Source organism: Sphaeramia orbicularis, chromosome 1 (genome assembly GCF_902148855.1).
Source record: "Sphaeramia orbicularis chromosome 1, fSphaOr1.1, whole genome shotgun sequence".
Lineage (NCBI taxonomy): Eukaryota > Metazoa > Chordata > Actinopteri > Kurtiformes > Apogonidae > Sphaeramia > Sphaeramia orbicularis.
The window spans coordinates 21,839,703-21,857,790 of record NC_043957.1 but is presented as its reverse complement, the minus strand read 5'-3'; the positions used below and the strand labels follow the sequence as shown (position 1 = coordinate 21,857,790).

At 36.9% G+C, this 18,088-nt stretch overlaps 1 protein-coding gene across 2 annotated transcripts in view; it reads left to right on the top strand.

Moving 5' to 3' along the window:
* Nucleotides 1-18,088, top strand: part of LOC115421076 (protein sidekick-1) — a 504,319-nt gene that overhangs the window by 483,775 nt on the left and 2,456 nt on the right. For both annotated transcript variants that reach the window (XM_030136788.1, XM_030136797.1), the window contains 6 exons: nucleotides 759-920; nucleotides 2,282-2,410; nucleotides 4,573-4,737; nucleotides 6,983-7,120; nucleotides 14,166-14,286; nucleotides 14,376-14,505. In XM_030136788.1, the coding sequence (XP_029992648.1) occupies nucleotides 759-920; nucleotides 2,282-2,410; nucleotides 4,573-4,737; nucleotides 6,983-7,120; nucleotides 14,166-14,286; nucleotides 14,376-14,505 (845 nt within the window). The remainder of the gene's footprint in view (nucleotides 1-758; nucleotides 921-2,281; nucleotides 2,411-4,572; nucleotides 4,738-6,982; nucleotides 7,121-14,165; nucleotides 14,287-14,375; nucleotides 14,506-18,088) is intronic.

Here is an 18,088-nt window from a genome sequence, read left to right as displayed (position 1 = left end):
AGCCTCATAAACACAAACAAACCTTCAGCAGTGTGTTCTTACTTGAATTTGTTCGTTTTCTGTGAATAAATTTAGAACTGCCTCATACTGTGTGCACAAACCAAGGCCCCACTGTCTTATATAACTTTACCACTGAGACAGTTTAAGGGCTGGTACGGACCCAGTGCATCATCTCAAACCAGTTCTTCATGCCTCAACCAAAAAAGAACCAACTCTTAGCCAGGAAAACTTATCTGAGAGGAAACTGGATCTTTGTTGGGCTGTAACCAAGAGCCATTTGAAGCAGGACTATCACGACCCAAAAGACCCAACTAAAACTTTACAGCCTGCAGAGCAAGTGTTGTGTCTAGTTTACAGAGTAGTGTATCAACACTGACATGACAGAAGAACATTTATTTATTTATTAATTTTTGTAGTACTCATTATTTATAATTGCTGCATGTCAGTGTGAAAACTGACACTAAATACTGTAAATACTGTTCATTCGACAACTAGCTCTATTGCATTTCACTGTTTTGTGTTGGAGTTCAGCCCTGAAACAAAAAGGTATCTGTTTTTCCTGAAGATACTGCAGCTTTTGTTTTTTTACCATTCTCACTCCCAAGAAACTTTTGGAAAAGTGTGTCAAATGCAATTGTGAGTGCACTTTTTTGTACACAAAGTAATAATATTTTGATGCTCGTGCTAGAGAATGAGGGTTATTGTGAGGACGACACTGAAGTTTGGTGTTCATTTACATTGTTTGTGTGTGAGAACAGGAGTGAGTAAAGTGGTGACGGTGGATGTGAAGGGCAGCTGGCAGCGGTGGCTGAAGGTTCGAGACCTGATCAGAGGAGCAACCTACATATTCAGTGTTCAGGCTCTCACCGTCAGCTATGGATCACCTATCGAAGCAAATATAACTGCTCAATCAGTCCAAGGTGAGCAGGATTATCTCTTCATGTGCAGGATTATCTCTTAATTTGCATGCTAATTTTGTATTGTGACAAGAGTTTATACTGGTACTCCATTATTATCAAGATTTTACACAAGAACGTAAACATCTGTGTAGTATTCATGGATATGCACCTCTTTAGCTGGACTTTAAATGCTCGCTGTTCAGTCATAACTTACTGTCACTAGTGTTTTCTGATGTTTTTAGAGCAGCCTAATGAGGATTTCCCATGTTTGTGCAATCAGTACAATTCTAAATGTGTTTTATCATAAGCTATTTTGCTAATATTTGTCAAACATGACACACAGATACAGCAGGTACATTTCTAGGAAAGTGATCATACATTGTACACACATTAGCCAATCACAGTTCTTAATCAAACCTATTTTACTACAAGATTGAGTTAATACAAGCTGGATTGGTTTATACTCAATGGCCACTTTATTAGGCACACCCGGTAGTACTTAATAAAGTGACCTTTGCTTTGAGTGAAAACACTGCTCCTGTTGTTTGGCATATGTGCAGAGATGCTCTTTGACCAGAAGCAGTGGATATTTGGAAGAACATAAACCCTAGAGCAGTGGTTCCCAACCTTTTTTGGCTCGTGACCCCACAAATGACATCACAAATTTCTGGCAACCCCAGACATTCAAAACAGAGACTTTTTTTTTTTTTTTTTGGCTAAAATTAATTTGTTGTTGATCATGTAATAGTTTGCTATACTATGCTGCAAATAAATGTTAATTTTAGATGACATTCAGTCTATATAATGTATATTATTATGGACAGAGGCAGAAAAACCAGGTTGAGATTACTGCATAAAGTGAGAATTTTATTTTCCTTGGTCAGGATATATATATATATATATATATATATATATATATATATATATATATATATATATATGTTTTTATCAATTACTAGAAATTTCAGGAGACACCATCTGAGTTCCAGGTGACCCCACGTGGGGTCCTGGCCCCACGGTTGAAAAATACTGCCCTAGTTGTGTGTGAAAATACCAGTAAATCAGCAGTTTGTTTCTTCCTCAGATCAGCCCATGTGAACTACATGCTGAAATGCTCTAAATTTCCACCAAGTCATTGACTTATTGCATATCAGCATTAACATGTAGTTGAACTGGTGTGCCTCATATAGTGGTCAATGAGTCTAAATGAAGAGATGGCTGTTTATAGAAAGATTTTTGTTAACTGTTAAAGCCAAAGTTCCCATAAAACTGTTTTCATGTAATACTGTGTGTCTGCACTGTATGAATGTAAGGGTCTTCTCTGATCACTAAAATAGTAGGTGTTTAGTTACACCTTTCGTGCTCTCACATTGACTCCACAGGCACCCCCGGGAGTCCTATGGAAATGTCCATCACCAAGACCTCCTCCTCAGCCCTCACCCTGCACTGGTCAGAGGGCGACACCGGTGCAGCACCCATAACCGGATATGTAATTGAAACTCGTCCCTCAGGTAAGCTCCAACACAAACACCACAGATCAAGCGTAACTTACTAGACATGCACCTTTTACATCACGGCCAGTGGGTCTTTTTATTAATCAAGAGGGAGGTTAAGTACTAAGTTGCACTCACCCAACACAGCTTTCTCCTGATTATTTAAGACCTGCTGTGTAAATCAAGCCAGCAGCAATTTTCTAATAAAGAGTACCTGAAGTGTAAGGCTGCAAGTGAACCACTGTTGGAATACTCTGCAGGGAGTGTGCTCTAATTTTACTAGTGATTATGATAGTAGCCCCTTCAGTTATTAGAAATAACAGTGACCATCAAGGCCCCACCATCATTAAAATGCCCCCAATTGCAGAAAATACCTCAGTGGAATTGGACCAAGGGATGTGACAACAAAATAGCCTCTTTTCCAGCAACATCTCCAAGAACTTTGATTTGCAAGAAGTTGTTTCTCTTGGTGGAAGGATTCCTGGTGATCTGTGTGGTTTAGCATTTCCACCTCAAAGTTCTTTTTTTAATTTAATTTTTATTTAATTATTATTATTAGTGATACAGTTAACCCGACATAGTAGAAAGAAAAGAAAAAACAAAAGACAAATCAAGCAAACAACAATGACGACATCATATTACAATGAAAAATATAATAAATGTAAAAAGCAACTAAACAATATGGATTGATTAGGGGCAATAAGGAAAAGGGAAGGGGGGTGAATGAAAGTGAGAAAGGGATGGGGGGGTGAGAGAGCAAATAATTATTATAATAATGATAATGATAATAACAATATATATAGTCAGTAGTCTTATTTGTTATTGCAGTGGCGGCCACAGTAACAGTAAAAATGGGTTAAATAATTAGATATTTATAATTATTTATATCAATATCCTCAAAGTTCTTGGAAATGTATTAAAATCAGGCTGATTAAAAATATGAGGGTCTGCTGAAAGAAACCACACGACACATCCAGTCCAGTAGGAAGACGCTTAAGGCCACGATCACGATGACATCCTAAGTGGTGATGGACACGCCGGTGTCATCATTCGTCTGACACTGATCCCCCCCCCCCCCCCCCCCCCAAATAATTTCAGTGGATACACGTCAATGTTTTTCAAACCCCAGTAAATGATAAAGATCTTGTGATGGAAAAGGGGCTGATGTGTTTTTGGACATAACTCAAGAAACCATTATAATGAAATTATGCACAAAGCATAATAGTGATAAAATGGTCAAGTGCTGACATTTTATATATTGTTTTGCAAAACCACTTCCCGGGCCAGTAAAGGTGTCAGCAGTGTGAAGTGGATATTCTGAGCTGCTCTGAAACCATCTGATGGCATCACCAGTAAATATGTTTGTCAAAGATCCAGAGTCTGCTTTACAATGTCATCCTACAGTGTGTGTATTTATGGAGTGGAGCTGTTACCACAAGCTCAGCTGTTTCCCTGGTAAATCCTGTCTCAATAGTCTGTGTCTCTGCTTATTAGAGGTGACAACTCCTCCTCTTAACAACAGAACTGCTCTGGGAATAGACAGGAGGAATTCTCACCCCTCTTGTTTTTGTTTTCGCCATTTCATCGATACTAGAAATGTAGCTGTAGTAAATAACTCACGATCACAGACCTTATTCATATTTTAAGATGCTGTAAAAAAAGACTGAAAAGCCAGCAATTAGAGCAAAAGTACAGAGAGTTGAAGTGTGGTAAAGATGGTCTGCCTGATGTTGTTGCTTTGGTCTGAGCTACCAAGTTTCATATTGGAGTTTTGGAAGTTTTCAACTCGTCTCATTGTGAATCACTGGTCTGAACTGGGCTTTAAAGGAGATATTTTTCAGTCTGCAACACAAACAGTGATAAACACTCCGCTGTCCATCGCGCTACAAAAGGGGAAATATTTTAATTAATATTGATTAAGAACAAAATGTATAAAGTAAAATAAATCAGATTACACAAAATATGAGTTGTTTTCTGTTTTTCATTTATTAATATCAAAATAGAAATCGAATGGGTACAGACCATGAACGGTACACAGACCATTAACCTGAAGTGTGGATTAGGTGTGGGTCTGTGTCCGTCTGCAGTGTTGTGTCTGTGTCCGTCTGCAGTGTTGGGTCTGTGTCTGTATCTGTCTGCAGTGTTGGGTGTTATTTCATCAGTCTGTTCTCTGTCTGCAGATGAAGGAGTGTGGGACTCGTTCATCAGACTCCTCCCTCCCAGCAGCAGGTCTGTCTCTGTGCCTCTGGAGCGCCTCAGGTCCGGGATCAGCTACGAGTTCAGAGTCATTGCTGTTAATCGCTATGGTTACGGACAGCCAAGCACACCCTCTGCTGCTCTTGCCGGTAAGCACACACCCACACAAACACAAACACACACACACACACACACACACACTGACAAACAGACAAACCTGTTCAATGTGGTGATGTTGTTATGGTTTGAGTCTTCTGCTATCTAGAGGCCCAGTTCATCAACTACAGCTGTCTTCTCTGACCAGACTGGGGCCGAGCTCTAAGTGTGATCCAATCCCAGCCTCCACCGTAAACCCTGAGCACTAAACCTTCACACACTTGACTGGTTTCAGCTTGAGTGTCACAGGCTTTAAGGGATAGAAATGGTATAAAACAGAATGACACAGCACTTTTCATGATGATTTGTGGATTCATTAATCCTCTCAGGGAAATTCAACTGATCTAGAGCATAAAATAAAATCAAATTCGTAAATAATTCATTATACAGTCTACAAGTCACAGTAGTAAATCTTTCATCCCTTTTGGCATTTGGAACTTTTTATGTCAAATAGTTGTGAAAACATCATGTATTTAATCAGATCTGTTTTGTTGTACTTTCATGAACCATCTTAAAGATTTGTTAATATCGGGTAAATTTCAAGAGCTGTTTTGTTTTTTTGTTTTTACTGCCACACCATGGTGTAATGCAGAAAAAGTAACAAGTTCCACAAAAAAGAAATCATCATTGCAAGATCATACCCAAATAACAGTAAAATTACAATACGCAATGATAACAATATAATACAAAAATAATTATAACAACAAAAAATAAATATAATCACACAGATGAAAAGAAGCAAAAATCACGGTGAAATAATGAAGAAAGGAGGGAGAAAGGGATGAAATTAGCTTAATAGTTATACTACTGTATGTATACACATAAACACACTTAAGTTTCCATGTAGAGACATACTGTTCATATACATACCTACCCACACACATATGTCATGTATACATTTCTAATTTTATGTCACCTCCCACATACTCCTCTGATTGCACATTCGCGTGAATAAATGTATATTTATCAGTGATGATATAAACTCTCGTGGGCACGTTTAGCAAAGTTGACTTTTAAGTATTCAAAACTTGTTTTTGTTTTTATGTATGAAAGTTTGTGTCTGTAACTATTTAATGTACAGCTGCCCGTCTTGGACAGGACACTCTTGGAAAAGAGAGTTTTAATCTCAATGAGGTTTTCCTGGTTAAATAAAGGTAAATAAATATGTAAACAATAAGCTGAGCTCCTAATTAACTGGTAGCTTTTATTTGCTTGTTTTATTAAAAAGAAAATAATAACATTACAATCAAAATGGCCTATTTTTTACCTTTTAACAGTTTCGGGCATCCCCCTGTAAATCCATGTTTAATGTCATAAACTATGAACTATGGGTAATTCTGCCGGGCAAAGTGGCCATAAAAGCTTCACAATGTCTGGAAGAAAGCTCTCCATCACGTCATGATTTGACAGTGGGACAGCCCTAAACCCTGAACGTCAGTAATGCATCGATGAGTGTCGACACTCAGAATGGGCCCAGATTCCAAATATACATCACACATCCTTTATCCAGCTGATGTTCACTTAATGTGTTAACAGTTTATGCAGCCAAACATGGAAGAAACATCAGGAAACATACAGTCTAAGGCGTACGTTTATAATATTACATGTACTTATGTTTGTTCTATTTGTTAATCAAGTAATAGTGATTAGCAATAAGGTGCAAGTTTATGGTATTTGTTTAATTATACAGATATATATTGTTGAGGTAAGTAATGGTTTGACCAAGTGAGTAATACTGTAATATTTTAAACACTGTCTTGTCTAACAGAAAAATAGTCACCGTAGCTGACTATGCTTTATGTGATAAAAGCCTTTTTAAGTAGACTCATAAAGGGACCAGACAAAGCAGTAAGGATCAGTTATCCAGGTAGCATTTATTTATCCAGGCCATGCAAGTGTCAAATGTTAGGATACTTACTTCAGATGATGAGACATGTTTGACTTTGATGAATGATAGATGAATATTTAGCTGCAAAGTTTGTATTTCACCTTCTTTTGATCATCATTTACCGTCCCATGGATGACCCCTCACATTTTTTAAACTAGATATGTAAATTAAAATGTGACTGACTCATTGAGTCTGTGTCACCACATCCTCTGGAAACGGACCAACCAACACATCAGAGCAGGGTGGACCGTCAGGAGGCAGCGCTGTGTGGGAGGAATCAGCTTTAAGGTGGACTGAAGCTGTGGAAAGTTTGATGTTTCCCTGATAAAATTCCTCGTCTCTGCCTGCAGCATTGACAGATCGTCCATTCTACGAGGAGTGGTGGTTCCTGCTGGTCATGGCTTTGGTCGGACTCATCCTCATTCTGGTCCTGGTCTTCACTCTGCTGCTACATGGACATAACTCCAAGTACAAGACCTGTGGCACAGGTTTGTCTTTGTCTTATGTAACATAGTCCTCAGCCAAAACTTTTACTGGAATTAAATAGCACAGTATAAAGTCCTGCTTTTGAAAGTAAAAGTACAATATTAGGATCCAAATGAAGTCTTTTAAAATGAATTGGTGGATTATAAACATTGATTAATTTCTGTCTGTTGGTGGTGATGATGAAGCTTGTTTTAGTTTCTCCATATACTGATGATGGGTCAGTCTGTTTTCCATTTATTATTAATGAATATGCAAAACATCTGAAATAGTGCTGTAATAAGTTTAATATTTCCCACTGAGATGTAGTGTTGTATAAGTATAAAGTAAAATAAATGTAGTGTTATGATCAATACTGTTCTCTGTAAAAACTAGACAACTGTAAGTGAAGTCAACATTCACGGCTGAGTCATTCTCAGCAGCATCAGTTGTTCAGTCAGTGAATCACATGGTGCAACCAAAACCTCCCATCATGGGCTAAGTTTTACAACCTGGAAATACAAGACAGGTGCAAAATTCTACTGTTTAAAAGACAATATGATGAAACATACTTATACACTTGTTTTGCCCAGTGACACTTCGTCAACATATTTGTTTGTCTGAAAGCCACTAAGTCTTCAATACACATACTGAATCTGGACAGACATGGACAGAAACTGACATTTGACTGGAAAAAATGCAGAGAAAACAGTCAAGTAACTGTAAGAACACTAATGAAAGTATTTTCTCTCAGTTTATGAGATAATTTGATTCTGTACAAAATTCTGATTCAGTTAATTAGCCTTTTATATCGTGGATTTGTTTTATCATTCATATTTTGTGGTAGTGATGGATGAAGTACTCACTTTTTTAACATAAGTAAAAGTACAGATACAGGGGCAAAAAAAATTACTTAAGTAAAAGTATACAGGGAAAAATCTACTAGAGTAAAAGAACAAAAGTACTCATTTTAAAATGTACCTAAAAGTAAAGGTGTTTGATCCAGTTTTAACCATTATACTTACTAAACTAAATATTGATTAAAAGTGATGGAATAGGACATTTGGACCGATAAACACAATCTTCTGGCACAGTAATCAACCCAACAGACCAGACATTTCTAAATCTGGATATTACCAGTATTTATGATTCAACTTGAAAAGGAGTTGATTTTCAAAGTGTTTTTTAACTGAGTTGCGCTTCTTTGGGAGAGAAGTTCAATCCAGCTGTACCGCTACAGCTGGATTACAGTGATGTGAACAGCTGCACAGCGGTTTGTGCGCATGGTCAAACAATCAATTTACAAAAAGAAAAAGAAAACAAAAGTAGCGTGTAACACGAGCACAATTTGAAAAGTAGTGGAGTAAAAAGTACAGATACCCGCTCTGAAATGTAGTGAAGTCAAAGTCAAAAGTACATCTCCATAAATTTACTTATGTAAAGTACAGATACATAAAAAATTGCTTAGGTACAGTAACAAAGTACTTTTACTTCGTTACGTTCCACCACTGCTTGTACCACAGATGTCTCTGTTCACTCAGATACATTCAAACTGAAGTTTTCATCACTATAGGCAGCCTGTCTTTTCCTCGTGGACCTCATTTGTGTGTGGTTTTATTCCCAGTGAATATGCTCAACACATTTATTCTAATGTATTTGCTTTTGATAATTTTATAAAGTTGCACCAGTTCTCTTGTACTTTAGTAACATTGCCTCTGGCAGTTTTATTCCTGAGGCATCACTAGCTCCTGTTAGATCAGTCTGAGAGAATAAAACAAGGTCATCCTTTTCCCCACACTACACTGATTCAGGGGTAAATAGTGCCCTGAAGCATCTTTTTCATAAAACGGTACGCCTGTGGCCCCACTGTAATTTTAGGACGTTTTCAGATATAAAACTAACTTGATGCTTAAAATAAGTTTACTAATTAATACCAAGTTTTTACTGTGCTGTAAAAACTACCTAAATCTTTAACTTGAACAAAACACAGCTGCTTATTTTACAGTTTACGTTTTTAGACATTTACACATTCACAAGTGGATGATTACTGTAAAACAGTTATCATTGTTTTATTCCCTGTCACATTCATCACTAACTAATCCCAAAGAACATGGTAATTCACATCTTCTACCTGCTATTCACAAGCATAAGCATAAAATATTTGACAAGTTTCTTCTTTTACTTTTCATCCCGAAAGCTTGTTCCTGTAGCTTTGACAGAATCAATGCAAACTATACATCAAATATATATTATCGCCGAAAAATGTAGTAATGGAACCTATGACTTCAGTGGAAAAAGAACAGTTTCGAAACGATACATTGTTAAAATTTTGGAATACACCCTTATTTAGAGCCACACTACTTTATCCATCTTTAACTTACATTAATATGTCTTAATATGTCTTAACAGGTCACAAGATTCATGAGATTCATTGACCTCAATCAATAATTTGACTTTATCATTTATAATTAGACACTTTAATACAGTACACAAGTTCACGGTTGAAGTTTCATGCATTTTTCATCCATGTCTTGTTTTATAGTTCAGGTGTGTAAACTCTTATTCGTTTAGCACCGCTGTACCATGTTCTCCATAAACGTAGCTGCATTTATCCTCTTTCAGATCATGTGATTTGTGAGCCTCAAAGTCACATTAATTGGAAGAATAAATCAGAGCAGAAGTTTCTGTCCCACAAATTCCACTTTTCCACCTTCATAAAATATATATCTGCTTGTTCTGCTGAGTCTCTAGGCCACTGATTTTTGGTTGTACCTGTGTGAGCAGGTACATGTAAGATACCTGCTGGAAGATCATGTGAGGTAGCTGTGAATAAGAGTTAAGAATCAAAATATACTCAAAACTTGCTTTAAAAGCATGTATCAAGTTTGTTAAATGTGGATTATTTTGTCACAAATATATTGGAATAAACAAGTCTGGAAATTTTCTATAAAGATTCAAACAACAGAGCTTTTATTGTGCTGTCTAGAGGACAATAGCTGACATGTGTTTTTCTGCAGATAAGTGTTGATTCACATAAAGTGTCAGCGTATTGAACACATCCCACCATTGTGAGCTAAAATATTTAATAATTTGTCAAAGTGGAAAGAACTGTATAATAGCTTGATGCTTTAACACTAGTTAGTGCTTATTTTATCATGAATTATTCACTACAACATTTTATATTAATGTTGATTTCATGTCAGTTGAAATGACTGAATGCAGTTGAAAAAGTTAGAAGGTGGAACCAGAAAGAATGAGAAATATTAGAAAACCTTCTCATAAGATGACTTGACTGACTCTCCAAATGTATTATAATAGATAGGACACAGGCATTCCATTAGTTTTATTTTCTATTTAATAGTTCAAATGTGAGGTTTTGCCAGACTAGATGAGTTAAAGGGGTTATATGTAGTACTAGTGCGTTGACCCGTGGGGATCCACAGGTTCTAGATGTGGTTGTTTTTATGCTGTTGTGTATTTGTGCATGCAGTACCACATATGTCCAGCAGGCATCGCCAAAGCGTTCTGGTAATAGCAACGTGATTGTAGGGCTATTGTATTCCAAAATTACTAATATCTTCCAAAATATTGGTCCTATCAACTGGCTGTTTTTGCTACTGTCTTCCTTGACCAAAAATACACAAGTATGCTAAGCTGCAGCAGTCAGCTCTGTACGGATTTTGTGTGAATCCCCAGACTTTTTCCCACTTGGCTTTTATTATATAGATTTCCACTTTCACACAGGATGTCCCAAAAAAATTGACATCATTTCATCACCTAATTGTTTAAAATTAGTTTGATCTTTTGCTCAAAAAAGTGTTATAATTTTATTGTTCTGCTTTCAGGAACAGACAGGCCGTTTACTGCAACAGAAAAGGCGTTCTGTGTGCTGAAGTACATCCAAACTCAGTCAAATGTGAATGAGCAACATGAATTTGTTTGAAATTTTCATAAATAAGCACCAACAGGAAAGCAGATTTGAACTTGGCATAAGAAGTTTCAAGAGGAAGGCTGTTTGTGTCAGAAAAAAGGACTCCACTACCGACTGGATGTGTGCCGTGTCACAAGCGGCACACACATTGAACATTTGGAATAACTTTGGAACATTATAACATTACCATCCCCCAGAATTTTTCATTTGAAATTTGTAGAATAAAACATTTTATGTCCAAAAATAAATCTTCTTAAGTATCATTTCTTCTGACCATGTAGTCACTCCGATATGGACATCTCAAATGATGTACAAAAAATTTTTTGGACACTGTATATTATCAAATGACCTAAACTGATCATTAGAGTGTTTAGAATAATGAGCTGTAAAGCTCTGCCAAAGACAGTAATGTGTAGAATTATAGAGATATAAACTGAATGTATTTACACTGACGGTTCAGTGGATTTATGCGTCCACTAGAGAGAGTAGTGAGTCTCACTGGTTGTCTCCCATGGTGAGGAAAACTAACACCACAAGGCCTTTGACCAAAGCAAAGTGACCAGATGGGATGAGAACCACAAAGAAACAACTTTTAGAGTCAAAGAAAGTGACACTAATAAAAGCTAGAACCACTGGACACAGCTGTAAATGAAAAGAATGGAGTTTGATGATAAAGTGACAGCGTTTCTTCTGCAGTTTGATTCTGAAGCTTATGAAGGTATAGAACTATTATGGGATGTTAGTATCTTTGCTAAGTGGCCATTTGTTGATCCACGGTTCAGGCTAAACTGTGACAGTTCTGAACATGTTTGTTCGATTCCAAACAGATCTTTAGTTCAGCTACTGACAACACAAACTGTACAGAAAACAGAGGTGATTTGGGGTTTTACTGTGGCTGTTTTCTGTCTAAAACAGAGCTAAGCTAACAGAGCTATATGGAAACAATCAGCTGATGCAGTGTTATTTTACCGACTGTGAAATAAGCATCTATGAGTTTCTGTTTGAAGAATGTGTGTAAACAATGGAATTTATACTTTATTCAGTGGCTGATACAGTCTGTGGATACATAGGGTGGATTCGTTGGTGGTTTTGGTCTCAGGCGTGTTCTGGTACAAGACCTCCCTCTGGTGTTGAAAGTTTAAATTATGAGTACTGCATAGAATCGCTTTAAGAACGTGACTTTTTAATCAAGTTTAATTATTGGGGGTATTTTTGTTCTCACCACCCTGATATTTTTGATGTTATTACCTTAACAGTCTGTGAAAATGAGTTAAAAACAGAAACTTTACACTAATGCTGTGTTCAGACCAAACTAACCAAGCAAATTTCACAGTTAAACAACAGAGGCACAGAAATATTAGTATCATGTCATGGACTGTTCTACTTTGATTTGGAACCACTCAGTCATACTTGACCCCTGGAGGATGAAGCCTCAGTGAAACACTTGAAGGACTCACTCCCTCTTCATTACAACAAAACACTGTGTGATGTGTCGTCCACTTTATCCTCTTACACTTTGCTCCTTCATGAGGAGTGTTTTACTCTGGTTTTCATCGAAGCCTCTTCTCCTCTCAGACTTCCTGTGGTGCTCACAGCAGTGCTTTTACACTCATCTGTGCCAGCATCTATAATACAGAGTTTCCCCAACAAATGTAGGTTACATCAGGACAGCTGTTTAATCTGAGTTGCCACAGAAACTTTAGTGCAACTGTAGGCAGTCGTGCGATCGGACGGAGTGAGGGAGTCACTGCAGGAGGGGACAGGCACAACAAGGAAAACAGAAACATCAAGAAACATTGAGTGATAACAAGCATTTAATCACATTTCTGAAGACATTGTTTTATTTGGTGCATTGACGCAAACTGACAATAAAAACTAAGGTTGGTTGGTTGGTTGGTTGGTTGTCTTTCTTTTAGCAAGATAACTCAAAAAGTTATGGACGTATTTTGATGAAATTTTCAGGAAATGTTGATTCTGGCACAAGGAACAAATGATTCAACTCTGGTGATGATCGGGGGAGGGGGGGGTGCTGATCTGCTTTGGCGGATGTCTGTGCTCTCCAAGTGCTTTTCTAGTTTATCATTTTGTCATAAAGAACATAACAAACAATTGGCAACAGATACAAGTCACAGTCTAATAGTAATGATAATTTAGGTTACAGTTAGGGAATAGCAATCAAGTTACCTAATTAATTTAATTTTTAGAGCAGCAGATTATATAGCATTTCACAGAACTACGAGACAAACCACACATTAATTGTATTTAAAGAAACTAATCCATTTGTCCCATCTTATTATGTAAAGTTCATCTTGCAGCCTTCCCTTTTCAGAGGAACTCATGACATTCAAGAATGTCATGAGTTTTTCCTTGGCCTTTACCCTGTTAGTTCCAACAGATTTCATGAAAATATGTATTTTTCTATAATTCAGCTGATACACAGACAACAATGTAAACATAACATATAGACAGAAAATCATTCAACTCAGTATAATTCAATCCTTGCCACATACAAGTGATTCTATCACTTAAATTCTTATTTTATGTCATTCTCAACATTGATTTAACCCATAAAGACCCTGTGCTAATTTTGTGGCAGTTACTAAATGAATTTTTACTCTCTATTAAACCTTTCTTAAGTGATTTATCACCATTTATTATAATATTATCCTTTATATTTTGCAGTTTTCCCTGTAAATCATGTAATTTCCGATATTTAATTTCCTACACTTAATTAGACGCTCATGAAAACTCAGAGTGAATTCAAAGATATTATATCAACACAGAGAAAACTGAAGAAAAAGTGACTTTTTCAGCAAAGATATCAATAACTTAATATAAAAATAAGTGTCTCCATTCACTATCATTGATCCAACTTCATGGGTTTTACTAGTGAATCAATGTTGTAGAAGATGACTGTGTTTCCACATTCACTACGGAGCCTCTGAACGTCCAAATGGGTCATATCTGATGACCATGAAAAGATGATAAACTGTATTTTATGTAAATTATTTACATGTATTGATAGGATTAGTGGCTCTACAGATATTAAACATTGTAAATGATTTTGGTCACCGGTGAATGTGTGGGTCTTTATGGGTTGAAGTTGAAATGATTCAATGATAAGCATTTTCTGTCCTCAGGGAAACATGCATCGACAGCTGAGGAGTCTGTGACTCTAGACAACGGAGGTTTCACTGCCCTGGAGCTCAACAGCAGAACTCTGAACACCAAGAACTCTTTCCTGAAAAAGAATGGAACCAGGTGTGCACACATACTCACACATTCTCCAAACTCACACTGTTTGTGTCAGTTATCCATGTTTATTGTGTGATGGGTTTGTGTGTGTGCAGGTCTCCTCCCAGGCCCAGTCCAGGCGTCCTTCACTACTCCGACGAGGACATCTGTAACAACTATAATGGCGCCGTGCTCACTGAGAGCACTACGCTCACCGAGAAACCCACTGAGGTCTCTGAGTCAGAGGTATCCCTGTCTGTCTGCCTCCCCTCTAGCTTTATTTGTTCATTTATGTTTAAGCTTCACAGTTTTCTTCTAAAGGTAGATTTCAGGCCTCTACCATCAGGATTGTACAGTCTGTTACGTCATTCATTCATTCATTCATTCATTCATTTGTTTTCGAGCGGAAGAAAAAACAAAACTTTTATGTGTACAAAGAACTAATAGAGCAAATAAATTAATAAATAGAGGTGATCAACACAATATAGGAATTACCATGTACACTTCAAATAACAAAATAAATTCAATATGTATTGCTCAAAAAGGAGTGGGAAGAAGAAAACTTATTAAATCCCACCCGCACCTCTCATTTATACAACACAACACATTACTTTTGCTTCCTTCATGATAAGGTTACATCTGTTTAGAGTCCTAGTAATGTAAATAACAGATAGTAAACAGGTTAGGAAAACTGATGTATATTATAGTAACTATTTAACTGATAGTCTGCATAACTTATAATACAATATATTTCAACAATAATTCCATACTAACAATGGTAAACAATGACAAGCACATACCAACAAAGGTAAGAAAGAACCAAGGATGGAATGGCCCAGCAGTTACCAATAAGCCCCGCCCTCCCTGTACAGTGACCAGACCATATGTTTGTAAAGTGCTTTAAAACTATGGATATTTTGGCGCTGCTTGTGGTGAAGATCCAGACTGTTCCACAGTTATAACTGTTAGAAAAAGTTCCAACCATAAAATCAAACAGACGTTTTGTTCAGTGGAAGCTTTAAAATAATTTTCAGATCATTTTTATAGCAGTACTTTTGGTCAAATTATCAGATTTTTTAGTGAATAGTCATATCAGAAGATAATAACGTACAAAATAAATGTGTTGACTCAAGGACTAAAACAAAGGCCAATGGATCAGAACCAGTGAATCAGACTGAGTTGAGGGCTCTGGCTTTATATTCATAAGATAATGTATTTTCAAGTACCACATATTAACTAAGTTCAAATAAAACATGCATCAATGCACATGTCAAGGTGAGCTTTCAATATGAATAAATCCTATAACAATGAATTTCAGTGTATTCCTCCATCCACTCGCCCACATACTGTTATGCTACTGCAGGTGTCTCAGGAATAACATGCATATTTCAACAATGAATGTACAGGGTGAGTCAGAAAAAACGCTCTTTCCATTTAAAGAAATTGTACTGCTAAAACGGAAACACTGATTTTTCTTTTGACCATACAGTCATATTGATGTGGTTATTGAGCATGTCTGGTGATGTAGTCATAGATTTATTGTATTGCATAAGAGAGAGAAGGTCCATTGTTTATTGGGCACTGAAATACCTGCCAACACAATGTATGCCACAGTGAACAAACTTGAAATTGACAACAATTACAGGAGTCGGGGCTTTGCTTTCACACTCAGGACATAGGCCTACATGACAGTGCCCAGGGAGTTTTCATCATGGCAAGACCACAGTGATTGCAGGTATTATTTCCTCATCGAGTTGTCTGTTTGGGTCAGGAGAGAGAGTGGCCACCTAGATCCCCGGACTTGACCCCCGTTGATTTTTTCTTGTGGGGGTATCTTAAAAACCGTGTGTATCAGACTGTTCCACAAACTCTTCAGGAACTCCGAAATCGTATCACGGCTGAAATCCAAGCCCTACGACGAACACGAATGGCGAGAAGAGCTGTGTTAGAGATGCGACAACGAGCACAGATTTGCATCACTCTGAATGGTAGCCAGGTTGAAGGTCGTGCCGAACGACTTCGTTGAGACAAAACATTTTGATGGCGAGTGAACATGCTGTAATGGTTGACAATTTCAATTTCATTCACGGTGGCATAAACTGTGTTGGCAGATATTTCGGTGCACAATAAACAATGGACATTCCCTCTGTTATGCTATGCCATAAATCAATGATTCAATCGCCAGACATGCTCAATGACCACATCAATATGACTGTATAATCAAAAGAAAAATAAGCATTTCCATTTCAGTGGTATAATTTCTTTAAATGAAAAGAGCGTTTTTTCTGACTCACCCTGTAATGCTGAGTGAAAACAGACAGGCCTTTCTGCTGCATTTTTCTTTTTGAGTGAAAGCAAAATGTTGTATGACACTCCTGTATATTCACACTGTTTATTTTCTTGTTTGCTCATGCTTTTTCTCCCCATGGTCTCTGGCTGAGCAGATTTGTCTAATTACAAGTTATCATCATCTGAACATGACTAAATGCAGTGACTGCACCACATTCCATCAACTGATTAGTAGGGGAAGCCTCATTTTCACACACAAGGACACCTTTGGACACATCACAATTAGGAATGTACCCACGTTCATTGATTTAGTAGAATTTAATGAAACAGTATTCACCTTGAAATGTTCTTTACAGAAGGTCCTATGATGCATGTGTTATTTGAACTTATCAAGCTGATTTTGTATGTTAACACAGCTTTACTTTGCTTTTAAGTAATCAACCAATCAATTAGTTTTTATTGATACAGTGTCACATCATAACAAAAGTTATCTCATGATACTTTACATTTAGAGGTGGTCTAAACCAGACTCTTAATAACCTAATTCACAGACACCAACAGAACCCTCCAGGAGTAAACCCTTGGTGACAGTGGTTAGGAAAAACTTGTTTTTAAAGTAAATGATGAGGGATTTCAAGTTGGAATGGCAAGAAGTATTGAGTTGCTGTGATCACCAGTATCAGTCAGTCAGTACAATAGTTTCCCCCTGGGATCAATAAAGTATTCTGATTCTGATACAAATCATCACATTAAATGGTTCATCGATCGTCAAATTGGATGTTTTGTCTTGCGACCACTCATGTCAGATCTACTGCATTACTCCTTAGAATACATACTGGTCTTTATGCAGGTCATGATCAACCTGAGGGAACATCATCCCATAACTACAGTTTAGTTTATGTGACAGAACCTGATAAAATGTTCTCTAAAACAAGGCCATGTTAATGAAAGCAGCTAAATAATGAAAATTAAGTCTGAAAAAACATTTTCTTGAACTGAAGTATTAATAAAAACAGGCTTTAAAATGGTTATAAACTGAAACTGTATTGTCTGTTTACAAAACAGGTTATAATATACTCATATTATGGAGATTATGGATATTTATGTCATATATTAACATGGTGTTTTGGCTGTATTTAAAGTCTATTTTCAGTTTTATAGTTTCATACCAGATGATGGCAGCATATCACAAATCTGTGTTCCCAGTCTGTTCTCACCAGGTTTCACCATGTGTTTGAGAAGGAATGTCCCTCTGTTTTTGTAGCTTCATGTTTATCTAATGACATTTGAACGTTTCAATAAACCACTCGTATCTGTAATTATAGTGTGTGTGTGTGTGTGTGTATATAAGCATATTATTACCAGTTTCAGTGGTCATTAAATTTATCCACTATAACAGTTTTACTTTAAAAAAAACGTCTTATTTGGTTTAAAGGTTTAAGATAGCTATGACATGTATGTACTGTACAGTCCTATTGTTGTGATCGTTTCTTCCTTTTGAATGAAAATATGACTATGATTGTATCGTAGACATCCAAAA